This window comes from Saccoglossus kowalevskii, chromosome 21 (genome assembly GCF_978046115.1).
Source record: "Saccoglossus kowalevskii chromosome 21, keSacKowa6.1, whole genome shotgun sequence".
NCBI lineage: Eukaryota > Metazoa > Hemichordata > Enteropneusta > Harrimaniidae > Saccoglossus > Saccoglossus kowalevskii.
Window position 1 is genome coordinate 13,752,053 of NC_140661.1, and position 24,810 is coordinate 13,776,862.

General features: G+C 32.3%; 1 protein-coding gene across 1 annotated transcript in view; it reads right to left on the bottom strand.

Moving 5' to 3' along the window:
• The window catches only part of PRTG (protogenin), an 83,506-nt gene extending 67,802 nt beyond the window's left edge, over positions 1-15,704 (bottom strand). The window contains 2 exon segments of the mRNA NM_001171244.1: positions 13,969-14,268; positions 15,592-15,704. Of these exon segments, the coding sequence (NP_001164715.1) occupies positions 13,969-14,268; positions 15,592-15,658 (367 nt within the window). The 5' untranslated portion in view covers positions 15,659-15,704.
• Between the last annotated feature and the right edge of the window lie 9,106 nt (positions 15,705-24,810).

Genomic DNA, 24,810 nt, shown 5'->3' on the forward strand with positions numbered 1-24,810 from the left:
AGGTTGTGTGTGTGTTTGCTTATCCTCTTCCCTATTTCACAATGAAAAAGTTTGATGACCCTGGTTTAAGAGCCACTGGCTACAAAGTTGTCAACATGTTACCTCAAATAAGCACCACCCAGAAATGAAAGTGTTACAAAGTGGCTCTTATTTGAGGGTTTTTACAGTAGTAGAATTATCAGAGTTGACATGTACTTTTATAGCGTCTGGTCGCTGACATAAATTCTACGCGCCGTGTTTCACAATAGGTTTTACAAGGTGTTTATTGTCAAACCATAATTGCAAACAACGAGTTTCAGTCGGCTTATTTTGATAGATATGATGAGGAGAATCCTTTTTTGGTTGGATGTTTTTTTGTTATATTACATTACAAAAAATATCAACTTTCAAAAAAATCTTTATTAATATTTAGTTTGAACAATACCTTTGCGTGTGAATAATTATTTACTAATATTATTATTATACATATTAATGTCCAATGGATCATAATTTTTCCCAAATGTATAGATATCAATATTGCAATTAAGCTTTAAAATTATCAAATTACATTTAATATGACAAATTAATAAAAAACAAATATTCTAAAATCAGATGAAAGTTTATTTGATTATTACAACCACAGGGCAAAGCACAACGAAAATAATGATGCTGACAACAACAGCAGTTTTTGTCAACATAATCTTTCTATTTTTGTCATACAGAAGGAGCCAAAATGCTAGCTCCACACGTTTCATTTCAGATAATCACAGGTGTGGGTATCAACTGAAAACAGATGATGCATTTCACGTAATAAAAATAATAGAGAAATAACAATCACAATAGAGAAAGTTCTATCGTATCAAAACTGAAAACTTCTAAACCGCACTTGTACAATAATAAAACACACAAAACTATATAATTAGTAATTTATGATCCAGTTTTCTCAGCTTTCCACAAGTTAAACAGACTTATTCATATATTTCCCCCCAAGATATCTTACTAAAGTATTTAAAAATACCAAAATTGTATAAATTATAATTTTTCTAAATTCATTGTGTGTGTATTAATGAAAACAAGGTTTTTGAATGTATTGTGGAAGCCTACAACAACGACTCAACAAAATTGAAGTTAGTAAAATATCTACCAAAAATGGTTCAATATTTTCTGTCTTCTTTCCCTGATGTACACTTGCGTACATGTAATACGAAAAACCATTGATAAAGTTGTTCTGTTCTGCATCATGTTTGAATTGAAAAGATCGATTTTGACATTGACAGTTTTGTAATGAGATGAATACTTCTAAAGAGTTGAAATTCTGTGAGCACAGACAAATAACACCAATAATATCAGTCTCCAAACTACTGTTTAAATTTGAGTCAAACTAACATTCTAATAACTTGTAACAATTAAACGAAAACAGGATCAGGATCTTCAATTCCAACAAAGTGATTAAAGTTCAGGTTCAATGAACAAAGCGCTTGGTTCAATTCCATGGTTTGTTTTTCAACTTTTCAACTTGGCACTGTGCCAAGGTCAAGACACCAATGATTTGCCATTGCCTACTCTGATTTTCAGTTGATAATAGGGTAAAGTATTAGCCATAATTGTTACACACTATGGTCTATGGTTTATGGTTACACACAGGGCAAAACACACATAAAGTTGGGATCAAGGGTCAAGTTCTGTACATATAACCTAAAATAAAATAATCATAAAAAAAGACAAGGTCTCAGAATTATATAGGATTACATCGGTTCAGCAGTGTGAAGGGGCTCTGTAGCATTAAAGCATGTATTTTCTTCCACAGTGAATTTTATGAATGTTTTTAAGGCAATGTATAAAATATTTACCCCGGAAAGTCCTCACACTCACAAAATATTTGGCTTCCATTGGCTACAAAAGCCATTTGGTAGATTGATAAGTTTTTGCACGTTTCCTTTCCATCATTGGCCAGTTAACAGCCAAATATCTGCAAACTTCCTGGGATTGATAAAATTGTTTTTTTTTTTAATTTTTCACAAAATAATCCTGTCTAATTATTTTTCCTAAATTTTAATGGTTATTAACAGAGAAATTGAAGAAAGCAGGAAAATGATGGCTTTCAAAAAAAATTGCACAGATTCTTGTCCCAAGATGAAGTTGAGTTATGTGAAAGACCAAGAAATAGGTGAAAGAGATTCATTTTCTGCTAAGTGGGACAATTATTTCACAAAAGGATGATGTAGGTGTTTCTAAGCAACAGTTACCATGACAATTGTGAGGTCAGCTGAAGGAGTTTATTAAAAAGACTGACCTTGGCAGTGGTCCAGGTATTCACAATACAAACATGGGTGTTACTTTCTTGAGTCATCAACCTTGATGTAAATAATCAATCATTTACACATTCATTCAGATGTGTCCAAAAAAAATACTGAAATTGACTCAAGAAATTACCTAGAGAGTGACTTGCAAGATTTATATTCAGCAGAAAACTCAACCTTTCAATTTAGTGTATAGTGTTCTGAAATGATTAAGAAAGGGCTATAAATTATTTGAAGCTTAAGTGTACTACTGTTTTTTTAAACAGAATTGAAATATCTACCTGTTAGCTAATTTACATACTTTTTTTCAAATTGTGTGCAATTTTTTCAATTTTACTATAATTAATGTTATTAATGTTATTCATCTCCGGTTCTTTCTTTTTCTTTAACAAGATCTTTTACCTGATTGGCCTTCAAAGGGGTCTGTTTATTGCTCACTTTCATTTCTTCTTTCAGATGGTAATTTAAGTCAAGAAATAAGTATCATTATCTGACAGAATTAGGAGCCTTCTCACATGTGACAATATGGGATATGGGGCATGGGATATGGGGGATGGGATATGGGAGATGGGATATGGGAGATGGGATATGGAATGGGGTGGGATATGGGAGATGGAATATGGGATGGAATATGGGATATGATATGGATATGATAAACATATGTATATATCCCATCAATTCATTAAATATTGTTTACATAGTACGGGTACTGTTCCCATGCTCTACTAAACACCCACCACCACTTTCGAGGCATTTCTATTTTCGAAAGTTACGCTCGACATAGTGCCCATACCTTCGGAAACACCCCAAATTAGACTTATCCTGAAACCTGGTCATTGGACATCCTTTCAATTCTTCAAATGATTACAGTGTCTATTGTGACTATTGTGAATTGGGTGTGAACAAGTAAATTACAATTGAACATGACCTAGTAATGGTGTGAATGTTGTTAAATAATTTTTCCACACTTTTTATCTTTCAAAAATCGCAAACCATAATTTTTTTTCATCGGCAACAGATTGTAAAAATTTTGTGGAGATTAATAGTGATGACTGAACTTTTGTTTGACAATTTTATTTTTCCTAAAAAGACGTAATTGTCATTTAGATAATTTCTTGAGTACCTTGGGCCAGATGAGTATAGTACATGTACTTGTGTTCTTTTGATATTCCATGCTTGTTGTGTAAACTAAGAAAATGATAATGTTATTTTTATTTTTTAGCAATTGAATAATTAGAATGCGTTTTTGTGAGAAGTGAAATAAATGAAGAAAATGTTAATGGGGTAAATTTCAAAACAAAAATGTGAAAGATGCAAACAAAACACTGAAAGACCCTAAAGATGTCACTAGTTATATTTCCTTTAATTAAAAAAACATCAAGGTGGTTTTATAATGTCAGCCATTTCTAGCCAGGGGTGTTCAATTACTAAGAAAAATAATTATAATGTTTTAAGGTTGTCTAATACTGCTGTACAATGTGGGGGGGAAAAGATTGGGGGTAAAAACGTAATTTTTGAGATAAACATGGGATTACTATATGTATATTACAGAGTAAATACATAAGACTCAATGGAAGGAAAAATAAAACACGACCTGTTCAATTAGAAAACATATTTTGCGATTTTTTTTAAGGTAATGAACAAATCAAACTACATTTTGAAAAAATAAAACATTTGTAAAGATACAACTATTTTGATACATCTTCATTAGAATGTGGTCACACATGGAAACTCCTCTGTGTCCACTTCAAACTCACCAGGTTTGGAAAACTGTATCGAGCAGCCTATATAAAGCGACCTATATTGCAAGTTTGCATGTTTTGTTTTATTCCATTTTTACACCAGATTCTGGTATTTTTAGATTCACAGATTTTGCACGTACCTATGAATCATCAATCTTTTTGGTGCAGCATGCTGGTAGTATGTTACAAGAGGATTTAAAACTGTTTTTCAAATTGTTGAAGCATCTGTCATATTATACAAGGCAGAAAAGAACAGAATGTAACCATATTTGCTCTATTACAGACACACATTCAGACAGGGTAACTGCAAAGACTCCCATTATGTGCTTTGCACACAGGAGTCAACAATAAATACGCAAATAAAAAAGGACTGCAATTTTTGAATCTTACATAAAACCAGACAGAACTGACAGTCAAATTCTCTAATTGCCTTGGTGAATTTTACAATATAGATGATCAAACATTTTAATTTGGATAACTTTTCAAGAAAAAACTATAGTAAAGTCAATTTTGATGAAATAATTTAGCAAGGGTGTTTTTATTTTGCTTATGCCCAATCTCAGTGTATAGTAATTTAAAATTTCTGCTAGGATGAATATGGTATGTGGGTGGTCAGGAATGAAAGAAAAAAACTGACCCCGTTCTCACGAGCCACACTAAACATACACGCCACCACAGTGTGTAGTATGTGACAAGAGTCCATTCCTACTGCAATTATTTATACAATATTTATAAACAACATTTTGTAGTTGTCAACAATTAGCACTCTAAGCCAGGTGGAGTGAACAATTTTCCAGGACCAGCAGGAACAGTTTTATATTATGTAGTTTATTTATCTATACTTTTTATGGTTTTAATATTCTTAAGTCATGGAAGTTGACTTGTATATCCAGTGTCAAGGCAATAAAAGAACAATTGCTTATAGATGACAAACAAACACCATATGAACAGTTTCACTTGAGTATCTTCTACGACAGCGGAGCTAAAAAGTTACTTCATTGATGTTTCAATAATGTACAGTAACTATGACAACATACAGAATTTCTAATTAAGTACATTGCATCTAACAATATGAATATTGTGGGCATGTGTCAGTGAACAGATCGGTTACAGTAACACTTTGGACACAGCTCAATGCAATGTTGGCTGTGAATTGGTTAGCACCTAAAACCAGTGCAAAGTACACCAGTTTGTCCACAGTTGGGTAATAAACTTCCATTGTCCAAAAGACACCTCCAAGAGAAGTGGTTTGACCTCTGCTTTTCTCACGCCACTATAATAAATACCTTGGGATTTTTTTTTTTTATTATAATGACTTTACCATTGTTGGTATCACCATTACAAATTTATTCCATGCAGTCCAGATTACTTCAAGTGTACTTCAACCAGTTTGATTAAGTTCAAAATCAAGTTCATTTTGTTGGGATAGAGAGCGCAAAAATCACAAAAGTTGTCTTCAAAAGCAAGTTCAAGATGAAAATTAATTGGCAAATTATTGATAATAGGGAAATGAATAAAGGCAATTTAGAGCTACAATGATCTGACCTCTCGCAAGGTGCCAAGGAGGTATATACTTACAAGGTGAAAAAGGTGAACAGGCTAATAAGCAGGACTGTTTGTTGCATACGGCCGTGGCATGTTTTTATCATGACGTACGTGACAAGACCAACGAGGTACACTGGTAGGGGGAGTGTTTAACAAGATATTGGGTTTAAGAATCTGGCAGCGAGGACATCGATCAGATGACTATTGTCATACAACATTTTACAGGAGTATTGTAATTATAAACTCAATAGTACAACACATCATGGTACATGAACAAAACCAATCTTGCACCGAAACATGGGGAAAAAAAAATCTGGATACAGATATTAAAGATGCGAAATTTTGATGATTATTTTTTTTTTTGAAAATTTTTATACCTTTCAGATCTTATGTAATATGGAAATTTTGATGATTATTTTTGAAGTATATGTATGTTTTAAATTCATAGAAAAGCGAAGGGAACACTTAATAAACTTATTGAACACTAACTTTCATATGTATACATGCATAATTTGTACTACATTTTTTTTTTGTCTACATTTTTTTTGGATCCAAAACACAAGATCCATTGAATAATTTTGCTTAACAACCACTTAAAAATTATGTCCAACATGTCCAACAGTTAAGAATAAAATTAGAGAAAAGTACATAAAGATGTTGGTTAAAAAAAATATGGTGACGTTGTTCAGAATAAGATAAATGTTAACACTTTAAAAAGCAAAAAAAAAAAATATAATTAATTCTTCCTGAACAAGAACAAGAACAAAGGTTTTAGTCAGTTAAATCACCATCGATTTTTTTAGGGGGGTTACAACATTTAAAACTACCTCCTTCACAAATTTCATTTCAATTTAGTCAAAGTAATGGTTCAAATATCATATCACATCACATCAGTCTAACAAACGATTTATTATACGCTTGGACTTTTTTTCTAAAAAAATGTAACAGCAGTGATTGCCATTTGAAAATCAAATGCATGCTGTGGTAAAACCTCCTTCCTCCCTAACAACACCTGCACAACCATCGACCATCGCAATAACACAGCTCAGTTTTGAAATACACATTTTTCCAGCTGTTCTAAAGATTATGCCAATGACTATGTTGTCAATCAATAGTTGAGAATTTACTGGATAATTCATTAAAATAAACTGACCTTGACTGATAAAAAGAAATAGGTCAAACTACAGAAAAAAAAAACATACAATCTCAATACATTATATATCAATTGTACACATCAATGGCACTAAGTTGACATTTAATGTAATTTATTTAAATTAGTATTTCAACACTATTTTTTTGTTAAGTTTTTTTCTTTGTCCTTAAATCTGGTTCTTTCATATCAGATTGTTTAAGCTGCAAGTAACCTGAGTATTTTCTATAGTTGACCCCATTCTTGGGTGAGTACCGTAATCACAGTAAAGGTCAACCAATGAACTGATGTATTTTCCTAGTTTTATAGGATAGTTATCGTAAATTACAAATCAAAGTGATGATTTTATAGTCTTCAGAAACAATATCATGAAAAGTATAATTTCTGGGTTTTCACTAAGGATGAAATAGTTTTATTTACAGTGGTTAATACTACATTGCGTTTTTTTTTTAGCAAAATATCAATTATTTCCCCACTTGGCAATATGAAAAACACTGACAGATTCATCCATTAATTTAAACACACATGATTAAATGATAACGAGCGAAAAAATCGTAAATTTTGTGTTATTGGTAAGGGGTTCAATAATACTATAAAGGGGTAATTATTCACTGGGTTTTAATTTTGCTTATTTCGCTGACTGGAAAATGCGCTAAATTAAAACACAGTGAATATGTAAAATTTAGCATAGAACACATTATCTAAATGATAAAACCGTGAATTTAAAACCCACTGAATATGCCTGAAATGGTAAATCAGTGAAATTTAAACCCAGTGAAAATTAGTCATTTTACAGTACTAGATAAGTACTTAAGAGGTTGTAGTTCCATTTATTTACTTATAAGTTTGTACTTTAAGTTACTTGTTAGAACATAACCATATTTACAGATGTGAAAAATGACATGTTAGTTTTTATGATATATTTTCTTAAGCTTTTCACCACCAGACTCTCTTGCCCAAGTTTGCCTGTACTTTTTCATATATTCTTCATTATTTCTGGAAATGGACACTAATTTTGGAGCCAACAGACAAAATTTGGATGAATTTTTCACTTTTTACATAAAAATTTTGATATTTTTGTCGCAATCTTCTGAAGGAAAAGTGCAGACTATAAACAGGACTATTTTGTTAATTTGCGATGGAAAGATAGAACTAGTGGTGAAAAGGTAAATACAACTAAGTGAATTATTTACTTTGTCAAAAGAAGTACACAATACCCAAATTTAAAGTATTTGCATAAATTAAATTTTCCATATTTCGCAATATATTTTGGTAGGTATGGTTACCAGAAACACAAAATGTATTTTACTTGGCAATATTTATGTAACAAACACTTATTTGATAAACAATTTCTGTGGGTGATAACCTGTTTTTAAATAATAAACATTTCTCAGAATATTTGGTTAGAGATTCCTCTTAGCTTCTTGCCAAAATTAATCTAACTTATGGTAGCCAGAGCTAAAATGAAAGAAATTTGCCACTGGCGAGGGTTAACAGGGAATAAAATATTGTTATTTATTATTCACCGATTAAACTAAATCGTACTAGTTGGCAGGGTACATTATAACAACTTTCAGGTAAATTTGAAGTTACTTTTTTTTTTCTTTCTGAATTTTGTTGTTTACTTTAAATTTTAACACGCAATAATGTCATTACAGCAAGTCTCAGAAGTATTGGGGTGGACACGGTCACGAGTCGATGTCAGCGAGATTCAAAAGCCAACTGTTTATTCAGAACCCAAGCAGTTAGCCAATTCGCTAGCGAGTTTGCAATATTGGCTGCCCGAATACTTCCGAGACTTGCTGTAATACATCAGTCAGGAAGATTGATTGAAAGCTACTGGAGGTAAAATTAGTTACGTTGGAACCAAACTTAAATCAATCCGAAGCTACTTACAAGACTGCGTCTGATTGGTTGTCTATCTCTAACACCTATCAGTTAGACCAATCAGAGAGTAGTTTGTTTGTTGACATTTTTTTTATTAACGTATCAAATTCAGCCTGATTTAAATATACTTTAACTAAACTGTCGAATTACATATCATTGAAAACAGGCAACGATAAATTTCAAGAAATATCAGAAAGTATTTGAAGCAGAAAAATTGGTGCTTTAACAACACAATATTGAATGGATTTAACTTGCCCTTGCTCTTAATAGACCACACATAGTGGGTAGATTGAATTGTCCAACTCCAACTTGCAATGACCTATTAACCTCAGATACAGAATAAATGACAATAGTTTTTTGAAAGTACATAGTTACATACATAATGTATTTACCAGTACAAAGACATCAATAGGAAGTTTCTCTAAGCCCATATTACCGATTGTTGACGTATATACCGGTACTCTTAGGACCAGATTACAAATAGTCACATTTCAGATGTTTTCCGACGAAGACTGCGAGACCGATAAATGACAAACGTTATGCCTTTTAATTGACAAAACAAGATTGATTACTTTCATTTGAATTTCTCATTCTCACTATTCATTTAAGTTTCGACAGGTATTCAACGAGTATTAAAGACTCGCGCTTGAAATGTACAGTTCAAATATGTGGTGTTGACTGGGTCTACTTTTCTAATAGTATTTTCTGAGCATATATAACATTTCTCTTCTATCCATCCCTCAATAATTTATTTCGACATACAGGCGTCAACATTTTTTTCAAGGAATCACAATGCTATTTAGTGCACACATGTTTTTTGTTAATTCCTGGATCTGTGATTACAGCTTGGAATCCGCACAGCGGAAAAATAACAAATAAAAAAAAAAATTTCATCACATGAATATCACATTAAAAAACTCACTTAAAAAAAAGTCATTTTCAAATCATATAAAACAACATGAAATGAAACATACTGATTTATAAAAAAAAAAAAGTCTGTAGCATGATTTTTAAAATTGGGAAAACTGCCCTCACAACTTTTAGACAACACTTTGTCACGGGTGATATTCACTATAGTTGGTCAGTGTGTAGAAATTTTACCAATCATTCTTAGGAATTAGTTACAGTTAAAATTATAATTTTACCTCCTGTAAAAGTATAATAAGTTATTCATAAAGTTAAGACTCCACAAAAAGATTTAATTAAAGCCACGAAAATTAAATGCACACTAAACTTGTACCTTGATATATTCATGGAAGGCCGGTGTAAGGTAACTGTGTTTCTGCATGTGGTTTGTGATATGTTCAATAAAAATTCATCTCTTTTTTTTGTAAAATAAAAGGAATTAAAATCAAATTTTTGAATTAGGATTCATTAAAATTAGTGAACAAATATTGAAAAAAAAATGTAAATGATTATAATGTCCACGCTGATTTAAACACTGTAGGGCAGAGACAGGAGAAAAGAACTAGAATGTATATTAGCATTACCAGTTGGATGTATGTACCAATAATAATCAATCAAGCATATACCAAATTTATTGCCGAATTTAAATTTACATCCATCACCAAATTTCATTTCCCTGATCTGGGAGTTTTTTGTTGTTGTTACTTTTAATAATTGATGAGATATTCTCTGAGAATGTTTGTTTAACCTTTTCACCACCAGTTCCCTTTTTTCATCACAAATTCACAAAATAGTCCTGTTATAGTCTGCACTTTCCTTCAGAGTATTGGGACAAAAATTGCTAATTTTTTTTGGAGTAAAAACTGAAAATTGACTCAAATTTTGTCTGTTGGCTCTAAAATTAGGGTTCATTTCCAGAAATATTAAAGAATTTAAGGAAAAAGTGTAAAAAAATTTGGGCTAAAAAATCTGGTGGTGAAATAGTTAAGATGTGACAAAGCAATCACGTTCACTATCAGGACATGATTAAATTTATGTATACATGTAAATATCAAAGGATGAAAAGATGATAAATCAAATTAAAATTTCTAAGCCTATGTTTATTATGTTTTCTTCAAATTGATAGCATTGATGAATGAAAACACATAAATTTTACTACAGCTATTTATTGGTGTTGATTTAAGATTCAATAGAAGAGTTTAATGGTTTATGCCCAATATGATTATATCATATACGATTGACTAAGCCAATTTACACATAGTTTCACAATATACATGTTTCTGTGAATTTCTTAAAGTACCCAAAATTTGAGGAACTGTGTAAGAGAATGTTTGACTGGGGAAAATGTTTCTCCTGAAGTCAAACAACATCTCGTCTGTGGGAAAGGCAATAAATTACCAATTTATCGCTGTGAAGAGAGATCACATAGTTAGGAGTTTTGACTCCTATGAATCAAGTAAGTACATGAAAAAAATATTTTGTTCACCACCTGACGTTCTCGCCCAAATTCTTCTGCACCTTTTTTTTTATATATATTTTTCAATATTTCTATGAATGAACCCAAGTAAAAATTTGAGTAATTTTTCAGTTTTTACTCAAAAAATTTGGCAATTTTTGTCACAATCTTTTGAAGGAAAATGTAGACCGTAAACGGAACTATCTTGTGAATTATGATGAAAAGAAGGAACTGGTAGAGAAAATGTCAAGCTATCAATTTATATATTTTTGTTATTAAAAAGTGCATTAAATCATAAAAAACAAAACATTTGCCATTGATATGTATATCCAATAGACGATTTTTCGTTCAGTGCAAAATCTTGCATAATACATGAAAGGTGCAGATCGAACCTCTGCCACAAAAATCAAACGATCTGATTTTGAACTTGAATATTCAGTTGGAAATATAGCATTGAGATACCCCAACTTCATCAAAATTGGCCTTCAAATGTGTATATAGCACAATTTTAAACGTGGAAATACCAAAAAAAAAATATTTCTAAATCTCATGCAATATGTTGACACCACTATGCTATTATGACCTTTGTTTGACTGGTTTTTACGAATTCTCACAGAACACCGAATTTCACAATGAACAGAAAATGGTATATCATGTTATGTTATTTTAATGATATTTGCAACAGATGCACAAGTTCCAGATTCAAAAAACACCATGGAGACGGTTGCCTAGATTGCCACATCTAAATACATCCATGAACTTCAAATATTTCTTTCAAAATTTTAAAAACTTTTGCCCTTGAAATTGGATGTCCTCAGGATAATGAAATTCAAGGCCTGTGACTTGACATAATTTTATGAAAATTCAATTATATATATATTCAGTTTTGATTATATAGGCTATAGACACCCAGTCCATTCAGAGAGAATCCGGATCATTTGGACAAATATTGGAGATAACATGAGTATACAATGATAACAACTACTGAATTTCACTACCTTGCCCAGTAAATCCATAATGCATACAAATTTAAATTAAATGACTGTTTGATTTAAAAACAAGGTAGAAATAGTGACGTTTACAACGATATTCGCTAATATATTCCAGTATCAGCTCTACCCAGCTGGTGCAGATCAAAAGCAAGAGAAAACAAAATAATCGTCCACCATCAAATAATGTTGACAAAAGACAAAACAAAAGACCTGATGACTTCTGTTGTTCATTTTCAAAGTAACCCACTTTAATATTGAGAGTCAGGAAAAAAATCATGAAATCATTTTTGTTAATTTTAAATCTTGTAAAATCACCAGAAAGTAAATTCACAATGACAGATATTTGTAGGGTTTCAACTGATGTGACAAAATCATTGTAACTTTTGTCTTGAAAAACTTTTCACAGAAACTTATGTCTACCGTAATTCTACTTGGCTTGTCAAATCTTGTAAGCACAAACTCATTTGACAGACTCACTCAATACAAACGGAAGCATGTCCATCTTTCCAAGTAATTAATGTACACCATGTCAACACCTGGTAGTCAATTCATTAATTAAAATTTTAAATGTAATTAATAACAAACAACTACACTCATCACAAATGAAAATAACTTTCAATTTTCAGGTAGGATATAATTTAAATAAACAACAAAAAAATGACCAGCCATTTGACAATTTCATCACCCAGAAGTTCCTCTATTGTGTGGTTTTAGGATAAAAAGAAAGTATATAGTGATCGTATCCTAGACTGGAAAGAAGGATGGAAAACCGAGGCATTTCTTTTATTGCAGTATCAGGGTAGTTCTTTATAACTCCTGTTTATCAAGAATTTTCTGTCAGTCACATAAATAGGGTCATCTAAAAAAAATGACACATTTTGTTTTTAAAATTTTAACAGGGTTATGTTAATTTATTTTGTATTAGTGACTACTAGATAGGTCAACAATGGAACAGTTCTTTAACTAGAATGTACATAGTTTGTAGTACCACACTACATGTACTATGATGAAACTAAGGTTTTTATGTTATTATTATATTTGACATAACCGATGACAAAAAATATTGTTTGGACATCATTCATTAATGTTTACTATGATGAGAGTGCTAATGAAGACAAGTAAAAAACAGGAAATTAAAGTTAGGGTCGGTGAACTTCAAATCAAAAGACAAAATTTGCTTCCTTTTAGCTACATAGGGTGTTCACAGAACTGGACCCAGAGTTCCTTTAACCCACTGTTGAAAAACACACGGTCACCTTCTAACAGTGCACCAAATGCTATTAGCTGAATATACTCCAAGCTTGCAGACAACGTGCAAGCAAACAGTGAGCACGGCAATACTTGGTCAACAACAAAAAAACAATATTATTAATTTGCATTTGAACCAGAGCATTTTGACTTTGACGGACGAATTGTCACAAGATTTATGCTGCAACATGAGAGAAATGGCCGTCTCATTTGGACAGTTTATTTCTAATTCAAATTCTGAATCCACTCGACTAAAAAGTGATAATGGACACAATGATAATCTTTCTAAACATTAAACCATCTCAAACGTACATTGTAAAAAGAACCAACAGAAACATGAGGTACAGTGTTTTGGTCAGCCATTTTTGTTTATATTATGTGTAATATGTAACGTGCCTAAATAAATGAAAGTTAAAATATAAATCTCTGCAACATATGAACAGAATACAGGTTTAGCCCACTGAATATTGACAAATTACCCGAACTCCCCCCATTTATCGGCACACGTGAACACAACTACAGTTGTGCTGACTTTTGTTCAACCAAGGTAATCCAATTATAAATTTTAATTATGCAGGAGAAAAATGGACAGAACACATGCTGTTGTCTATAGTTATGCGCCTAAGTTTCCTGTTCTTCACATTAATGATTACAAATCAGTTTACTTTCCTAATTTACATATAACTGCCAAGCAGTGGTGATGACATGGTTTCTCTTTTGAGGAAAATAAACAAACAAACAAAAAAGTGTGAATAGTACTCACTAGCCACTTGCAAGTCAGCTATGGCGGTGATGGCCCCATCTCCATTTCTTGCAACACATTCATACTGTCCTTCGTCAGTTATTTTTGTTTTCTTGCGCTCAATCCGCACAAAAAAAAGTGATCCATTCCTGAGAACATTGTGACGTTCATTGTTTTCAATTATCTGCCCGTTTTTTTTCCAAGTTATATTTATTGGCGCCTCCCCTTCAGCTTGACAGTCCCATATAAATGGGCGATCTTTTACAACAATCACATTCTTAGGCTCTACTGTAAATCTCAACTCTTCTGTGGAGGACAAACCTAAAACAATAAAGTGAGCAGATTTTAATAAAACAACTGAAACCAAACATGCAGGAGAGGTTACCAAAATAGTAAATAAAAAAAAAAGTTTAAATGACAATAAGCGAAGTATTGTGAGATTTGCACACGGAATGTGTAAACAGTTTCATTTTCAAAAAGCAAACAATGTACCCGATCGATCGGCAAAAAAAAGAGAAAGCAACGCCAAGGTAAATCGAATAGGGTTTAAAACGACAATAAGAACAAGTAAAAGATCAAGTGGGAAGTCTGGGCTTCCATAATTGCCATGGTGGTTGTCTTGTCCAAAAAAACTGTGTGTACGTGACTCATGTAACCTACTTGCAGTGCAAGTTGAGTGTCATTAACACGGTAGTAGCGGACAGACTGATGTACACACTCTATCGCAAAATACAATTCCAGTTGTAACCTGTATTCCATAATGTATAGTGGATGCAAGTTCACGATTTATTGTGATCCAAAGAATGGTGATCAGTGTTAGAAACTGTACCCACGCTTACGAGTATTCGCTTCGTCTCCATGTCAATGGTTCAAAGGGGAGGTGGGAGCATTTGTTAAGGGTCAAACAAGCCGCTATTAATCACACCATCGAGCGTGTTTTGGGTTTGTTTTTGTTTTGTTTTGTTTTTGAAGCAGAGTCTTTCGACGAGTGTACCATAACTGATTTCGTTTTCGTTAAACTAGTACACCTATCTGAGATGTGCAATGTGCGAAACGATGCGCACCCGACTGTGCGGCGAATACGATCAACCAACGACGGTTCACGTTGTATCGAGTGTTGTTTATTTCATGGCGGCCGGTCACCGCAAATGAATGACATGCACTAACAGAACGATCACCTACTACTAAAAAATTGTAGTAACATTCCGTTATTTGCAGAGAATGAAAAAGTTCAAGACAATAGCAGCGCGTTGTTTCAGTTTCAGGGAGTAGTCCAATCAAACGTTTCAATGCCAGCTTCGGCCCGATTGCCAGTACGCCCCCTGAACTTGAGATTGCAGGACAACATCGCGGCCATACAAGTTGCCTTAAATTTTAACGGCGGTTCGAAGCATTATACCCATTAACACATGAAGGGGTTTCCATTGGCAATAAGCCGAGATCGGCTAAGATACCGCGTCAATAATAACACGTTCGAGCTGAAACCGTGCCCAATGTCACAGCGAACATCTGTAAACAAGAGCCGAACTCGAACGAGGCCAATTTTCGCCATCATGTTTTAATAGGACCTGAAATGCAAGCGCAGACATTCCGTATTAAATACGTACTGAAACCGGCGAAAATCGCGATCACAGAGCAACCTACCTGAGTATAGCAGTATAGAGAAAAGGAATATCATCCACGATCCGAGGTCTGAAGGTTGGTTCGCCATAAATAACCGAACATTGGAGTAAGTTTTGCAGATAAAAAAAAACTTCACATCGAATTGCTGTTCAGTGCGATACGTGGAGTAATACTACCAGCGTAATCACATACTGCAGAAATGTGTATGCATCCGCGTAAACAAAGTGGCACTAGATGACTGTTTGGCTCTTCCGTTTATTGTTAGTACCTCAACGGAAACCAATCAAAATGCTAATAAATTTATCCAATAGTATTTTTTCCGAACCGGATAAACGCAATTTTTAATGTTTTATTTATATTTTATTAGTAAGAAGAATATCTCTCTTCTTTCCCAATATAGAGGGCACATTGTATATTCGGTAGAAAGCATGCCCGAGGGGGTACTAAAACGGAAACTACTTGGTTATTGAACCATGTTATCAAGCAAAAGCATTTCCCGCGAAAAAAAATAGCGAATACATCAAGTATATTTGAGTTCAAGGACAAAGGGCCCACACAAGGGCGTATAGAAATCGAGGGTTTGTATATTGTTCATTCGGACGCAGTTTAGTGGGCTTTATACAGCGAGAAAATGTGTCGATAACGACACAAATTGACGTAGTGAAGAGAACCGTTATTTTTATTTTATTTTTTTCTGTAAATGGTAAAACTTGTATTTCAACGAATTCAAATTAAACATTTTACACTTACTTACTCAAATTTGTACTATATTTGACATGCATAATTACGCTGTAGCGGGAGCGCCGTTGGCGGAGGGGGCATAATATTTTCGCGCAACAAAGGTGCAAGTGCGGAACAATTTGGAGAGGGCAAGGTCATGCTTCATTATTTTAAGAAAAACATCTCCATTTTTGCTTGCCTGCGTTTTTATTAGTAATGTTACACTCTAGAAATAAAGATTGTCTTTCAATTTTAAAACATGTACATTCCAGAATGAAATGCATCTCAGCCTCTATCACATCATTTTTTCCGCAACCTAATTATATTTCTAGAGTGTGATCACTTAGTCGAAATCTTGATAACATTTTCCGTAGATTTAGTACTAATTGAAATCAATGATGTTGTCTAAATACAAAATCTTTTTTGAATACCTTGTACGTTCTTAGCTTATTTCCCTCCCCATTTTTAACGCTTGATTTATTTCGTTGATCATTCCAGAATGAAGATGCATAGTTTTGATTTTATTGAATCTGATAATTGTTTTATGTTATTTATTTGAACTCGATTTTATTGTATTCTATTGTATCGATCAAATGACAATTTAGTGAAATAAACAACGTACACTTCGGTGGGTTGACCTGAAATCAGTCGGTACGCACCAGCCACCAGTAGCGGGCTGTGAAAACTTTCAAGATCAAATGAAGACAATCGCAAGTCGTTTCTTAGCATAGTTCCGATCCTCGGTACTTTTAATAGTTTTTAATTGGAAAAACGAAAAACCCGAGACGGAATATAGCTCTGGAGCGTACTACTAATGTAAGCTGGGGTTAAGTAATGGGTTGCCTTGTAAATATGGCTTAAACGATTTAAGCGGTTTATACATAGCATGAGTGGAAAGAGGTGGTGTACTTCTAAGAATAAGTCGCATGGTCTTAATTTCGCTATTTTCGCTAATAGGTTAAATACACCGGAACATGTAAAAAAAATAATAGAACTCATTGTTTCACTGGCACGTTCGTAAATTTAAAACCCAGTGAATATGCACAAAATATCAAGCTTGGGTGTATTAGTATGCGAACGAGCCTGTATAAAATTGCCCTCCGTATAACGTACTCGGACATTGATACCACGTGTGCAAAAACCTGGTAATACCGACCGCCACCTTTTACATAAAAGTGCCACAAATTAGCAAAACTATGTTGGCACGTCTCAAAATAAAATAAATAAATCGTATTCAAACCTTCACGGTCGTAGCGATGCGCCGCGTTCGATTTGGGGCCCCATGCGACGTACTAGCCTATACAAAGCATGGACATACAATGTATGTGCCACGACTTTGGCGGCGCACTTTAAAGACCTTTAATGTTCAATATTGAACATGAATTTGTAGAATGTCTAATAATTCAGGCTGTGATATTTTAGCTAAATTTGAAGATTCCTCAACACTACTAGTTATTTACACGTTTTAAATTAATAATAATAAATGAAGAGGGGTGGTTTCGGGAGTCCGATCAGGCAGGGATTAGGCCCCCCCGGGGGGGGGCTACTTCCACATTAAGTGGGTAAGGGTGTGTAGCCCACCTCTCGTAAACCATACTCACTTCTAAACCATTTTTTTTCTATTTATATACCCACTTCTAAACACAAGTGTTTGCAGGGAAAAAAAAACACCCACGCAGCTCACAACTTTTGCAACCAGTGAGCGCATCCGGGCGATGCATTTTATTCAGCCTTTTCCGGTATTTGGCTTTGAATATAAGGACCTGTGAAAAAGTAGATAAATGCTACACGCTTCTAAACAAAACCATCGATAAATGACCACCCACTTCTAAACAAAATAACGTGAAATGACACCCCAGTCGGGCGGCACATACCCGTATTGCACTTCTATGCAAGTAGCCCCCCCCCCCCGGGACCAGGCCCCGCCCCTCTTCGTTGTGACTGGCAATGTAATATGGTAATTACGTCGTAGCCATTATAAAGATTATCAGGCATCGACATTCAGGTACGTACCAAATATTGTTAAATGTCCAGTTCACAAAAATATATAGGCATGGTTGCCGACTCGTGAACTTTAATATAACTTTCATATTCTCAATTTCATTTTAATTTCATCTGATCCAATAGTAGTGGTTCTCGAGAAAGACAAGAAAATGATTGTTTAGTGGAAATTACCTCATACCAGATACGATATCCAAATTAATTCAGGTGAAAGAAAATCCAAGTCCAAGAACACAAAACACAAATGACTGACAATTCACACGTACTCAACAAACGACTGACAAACAATCCACATGTGCAAAACAACACATTTTACTGACAAGTTAATACCCAATACAGCAAGAAAAGGATTCATAGAAAGAACATGAAAGCATACAAGTGCCAATGTTATGTATTTCGAAATGAGTGATCACATCCTTATAACTTGTGTCACCCGCCGTGATGAAGCAGCAAGAAAGCACCATGTGTTTCCAGTGGAAGCAATACTATACACAACAAACGACTGGCAAACAATCCACATGTGCAAAACAACACCTTTAAAGCGGGAGAGTCGACACCTGCGCACGCGCGGGAATTGAGTCCCAAGCAAAGGCTCATGAGTAGACGCTTGTTTGTAAACAATGACACGCTATGGCCGTCTGGCGCATGCGCAGGTGACGAGTCCCCTGCTTTAACTGACAAGTTCATGCACGATAAAGCAAAAAAAGGATGCATAGAAAGGGCATTAAAACATACAAGTGTCAATGCCATGTATTTCGAAAAGATTGATCACATCCTGATCGCAGTTTGCACTCGCTATTATGAAGCAGCGAGAGAGCGCAATATATTCCTTTGCAATAACAATTCTTTTCTCCAAACTCGATAAATATTTTTGTCAATAAGAAATTCCTCATTGTGAACGTGTGATGTATCAGTCTTCCTTTTAACAAAATACGTAGACTCGTTGCATAATACATAAATATTTTTAAAGACTAGAACATTTTTTTACGGAAATGACTTGGTGGATAATGTTCTCAAATCGCAATTTCAAATTGTAGGTATAGGGGGTGAAGAAAAAACTTGATATATGAGAGACTATTATCAAAACAATCAAGGATATAAAACAACGCTTTCCTCCTACTTGTTTTGTTCATCGCATGAGATTAGGAAAACTGTGCGCTGCAATTGAATATTAATTTATATTTCTTCCGAAATTAATATTTCACTTAAAGATTTGTATAACCTTATTGATGTCTTGGACTGTTCAATGTAAAATATTTAATGTGTTGACTATGAATATAATAATAATAATAATAATAATAATAATAATAATAATAATAATAATAATAATAATAATAATAATAATAATATGCGCGATTTATTTTTAGGAATCTCGGAAATGACATGGGTCTCAAGTTTATGCCGTTTTAAAGATTTTATTGATGTACTGATAAATATATACAAACTTCTTATTTTCGTAAATATACATATTTGTCCAAACATTTGTAATTTTCTCTTCAAAATTAAAACAAATGTACCATATGTGACAGTACCATATGTGGCTGATCGGGTCAGGCCGCTAAGCTATCGTGAAACACTTGTGTAAATCAACCACGCTAACGACCCCGCTGATGACTCGCTCTTCACGAATTATCAACACAAAATTACCTTGTTGAAATGACCTTCTTAACTTCAGATACTGGTCAGTATCTATTATTAGCCATAACCAACAAACAAATGATAATAAAGATCAATCAAAGGATAGCTTATGCCAGATTTGGCATAGTCCCGTTGATAATATGTTATCGTGTATATCTTTCATTCTGACTGATCATTGTGCTCTGATAAGATACTATTGTTCGGTGATTGTTAATCGATACGAAGTATTGACCGGAGGTCAAGCCGTGAAGTGGGCACCCACACCTTCCAACAAATTCAATCAATCAATATAAAAGTTGAAATAGCTATTTCTATTCGTTTCATATAGATAAAACATGCATGGAAACCAAATAATATTGGAGTTGTGAGTGGCGTATACTACATGCATTTATGTCACAGAAGCCCTTCGCCGATATAGAGCGTGTTCTATGGGATGATGTATTAGAGGATATATCTCGCCGATGTGTAGTGGTGAAGGGGGTGGACCTGCCTGTACGTGTTGGTGAAGTTGTGTGTGCGTTTGGGGTCTATCTTGCCTATGTGTGTCAGCATGGTTACTGAAAAAGAGTAACCGTGGTGTCAGTGAAGTATCGCTACAGAAATTGTCACAGAAGTAATTACGAAATAATCTCGTCTAACTGTTGAAGTGATGACAAAAACGCTGTATGGCTACAAATAAATGATGGTTCTAAACGATATGGGGAAAAAATGGAGAATTGAGTTTATGTGCTAAAACTTGCACACGGCACACATTTGCGGTCAGTGTACCCCGGGTAACAATAACTTCATGAACAACCCGCTTTTAATATTATATTCGCCAATCATACCAAATCACGAATCCAAACTGCACTAAACCGATATATAAAACAAAATACACGTGCGTCATTAGTTACGACAATTGTTAATGGTATCATAATGCAGTTAACGATATGACTAAAATATAACCAAGCGCTACTGTAGTGACTGTTTTGTGTGTTAGCGATTGCCAGTATTCATAAATCACTGTCTACATATACATATACTGAGTGTTGTGCTAAGGATAGTCCTTCACCTTACGTATGTTAACTGTGCACGTATTGCGGCTTTACACATACAGTGTATACAATCATAATACTAAATACAGTAAAATCCAATACAGTATGTGTGGTACCCATGGAAACTGTTTTTATTATTCTAGTATGATTTCTATTCATACTGAGTAAATAATTTAGTAATCCAGCCCAAATTATTTTAGTATCTTCATTCAAGTTGATTTACATAACCACGGTATTCATGTCATCATATATAGATATTATTAGTATATTATGTATAAAACATGGTAAAGTTATTTTAGTATCTTCATTCAAGTTGATTTACATAACCACGATATCCATGTCATCATATATAGTATTAGTATATTATGTATTAAACATAGTTAGTTATTTTAGTATCTTCATTCAAATTGATTTACATAACCACGATATCCATATCATCATATATAGTATTAGTATATTATGTATTAAACATAGTTAGTTATTTTAGTATCTTCATTCAAGTTGATTTACATAACCATGATATCCATGTGATCATTTATAGATATTATTAGTATATTATGTACAAAACATAGTTAGTTATTTTAGTATCTTCATTCAAGTTGATTTACATAACCACGATATCCATGTCATCATATATAGTATTAGTATATTATGTATTAAACGTAGTTAGTTATTTTAGTATCTTCATTCAAGTTGATTTACATAACCACGATATCCATGTCATCATATATAGTATTAGTATATTATGTATAAAACATAGTTAGTTATTTTAGTATCTTCATTCAAGTTAATTTACATGACCATGATATCCATGCCATCATATATAGATATTATTAGTATATTATGTGTAATATATAGTTAGTTATTTTAGTATCTTCATTCAAGTTGATTTACATAACCACGATATCCATGTCATCATATATAGATATTAATTGTATATTATGTATAATACATAGTAAAGTTATTTTAGTTTTTTCATTCAAGTTGATTTACATAACCATGATATCCATGTCATCATATATAGATATTATTAGTATATTATGTATAAAACATAGTAAAGTTATTTTAGTTTCTTCATTCAAGTTGATTTACATAACCATGATATCCATGTCATCATATATAGATATTATTAGTATATTATGTATAAAACATAGTAAAGTTATTTTAGTTTCTTCATTCAAGTTGATTTACATAACCATGATATCCATGTCATCATATATAGATATTATTAGTATATTATGTATAAAACATAGTAAAGTTATTTTAGTTTCTTCATTCAAGTTGATTTACATAACCATGATATCCATGTCATCATATATAGATATTATTAGTATATTATGTATAAAACATAGTAAAGTTATTTTCGTTTCTTCATTCAAGTTGATTTACATAACCACGATATCCATGTCATCATATATAGTATTAGTATATTATGTATTAAACATAGTTAGTTATTTTAGTATCTTCATTCAAGTTGATTTACATAACCACGATATCCATGTCATCATATATAGATATTATTAGTATATTATGTATAAAACATAGTTAGTTATTTTAGTATCTTCATTCAAGTTAATTTACATGACCATGATATCCATGCCATCATATATAGATATTATTAGTATATTATGTGTAATATATAGTTAGTTATTTTAGTATCTTCATTCAAGTTGATTTACATAACCACGATATCCATGTCATCATATATAGATATTAATTGTATATTATGTATAAAACATAGTAAAGTTATTTTAGTTTTTTCATTCAAGTTGATTTACATAACCATGATATCCATGTCATCATATATAGATATTATTAGTATATTATGTATAAAACATAGTAAAGTTATTTTAGTTTCTTCATTCAAGTTGATTTACATAACCATGATATCCATGTCATCATATATAGATATTATTAGTATATTATGTATAAAACATAGTAAAGTTATTTTAGTTTCTTCATTCAAGTTGATTTACATAACCATGATATCCATGTCATCATATATATATAGATATTATTAGTATATTATGTATAAAACATAGTAAAGTTATTTTCGTTTCTTCATTCAAGTTGATTTACATAACCACGATATCCATGTCATCATATATAGTATTAGTATATTATGTATTAAACATAGTTAGTTATTTTAGTATCTTCATTCAAGTTGATTTACATAACCACGATATCCATGTCATCATATATAGATATTATTAGTATATTATGTATAAAACATAGTAAAGTTATTTTAGTTTCTTCATTCAAATTGATTTACATAACCATGGTATTCATGTCATCATATATAGATATTATTAGTATATTATGTATTAAACATAGTAAAGTTATTTTAGTATCTTCATTCAAGTTGATTTACATAACCATGATATCCATGTCATCATATATAGATATTATTAGTATATTATGTATAAAACATAGTAAAGTTATTTTAGTTTCTTCATTCAAGTTGATTTACATAACCATGATATCCATGTCATCATATATAGATATTATTAGTATATTATGTATAAAACATAGTAAAGTTATTTTCGTTTCTTCATTCAAGTTGATTTACATAACCACGATATCCATGTCATCATATATAGTATTAGTATATTATGTATTAAACATAGTTAGTTATTTTAGTATCTTCATTCAAGTTGATTTACATAACCACGATATCCATGTCATCATATATAGATATTATTAGTATATTATGTATAAAACATAGTAAAGTTATTTTAGTTTCTTCATTCAAGTTGATTTACATAACCACGATATCCATGTCATCATATATAGTATTAGTATATTATGTATTAAACATAGTAAAGTTATTTTAGTATCTTCATTCAAATTGATTTACATAACCATGGTATTCATGTCATCATATATAGATATTATTAGTATATTATGTATTAAACATAGTAAAGTTATTTTAGTATCTTCATTCAAGTTGATTTACATAACCATGATATCCATGTCATCATATATAGATATTATTAGTATATTATGTATAAAACATAGTAAAGTTATTTTAGTAACTACATTCAAGTTGATTTACATGACCATGATATCCATGCCATCATATATAGATATTATTAGTATATTATGTATAAAATATAGTGAAGTTATTTTAGTATCTCCATTCAAATTGATTTACATAACCATGGTATTCATGTCATCATATATAGATAGTATTAGTATATTATGTATAAAACATAGTAAAGTTATTTTAGTATCTTCATTCAAGTTGATTTACATAACCACGATATCCATGTCATCATATATAGATATTATTAGTATATTATGTATAAAACATGGTAAAGTTATTTTAGTATCTTCATTCAAGTTGATTTACATAACCATGATATCCATGTCATCATATATTGATATTATTAGTATATTATGTATAAAACATGGTAAAGTTATTTTAGTATCTTCATTTAAGTTGATTAATAGAACCTTAGTATCTATGTCCAAGTCTTTTCTATGTCACTGTGCGTTAAGCTTTGAAGAGAGACACAATGATTGACATTATACGTAAACGCGGCCTTGACATGGTTTATTTGCATAAAGTCAGTGAAATCATTCACTCTGTGCATGGTTAATTAGTCGCGTCATTGCAAACTGAATGCCGTCGGTCAAGAAGTAGTTCAGGGTCGTGTACTTTATCACATTCTTCGTAAATACAGATCGGCATACTAATTAAATACTAGGAACGCAATTACTCTGTGACTCAGTTCCCTTGACTTTCAAGAAATTTAAATTGAACTGTACAAGTGAATTGTATGAATATTTAAGGTATTTTCTGAACCGATAGTAATTTTATTATAATAATGTACAACACTATGTT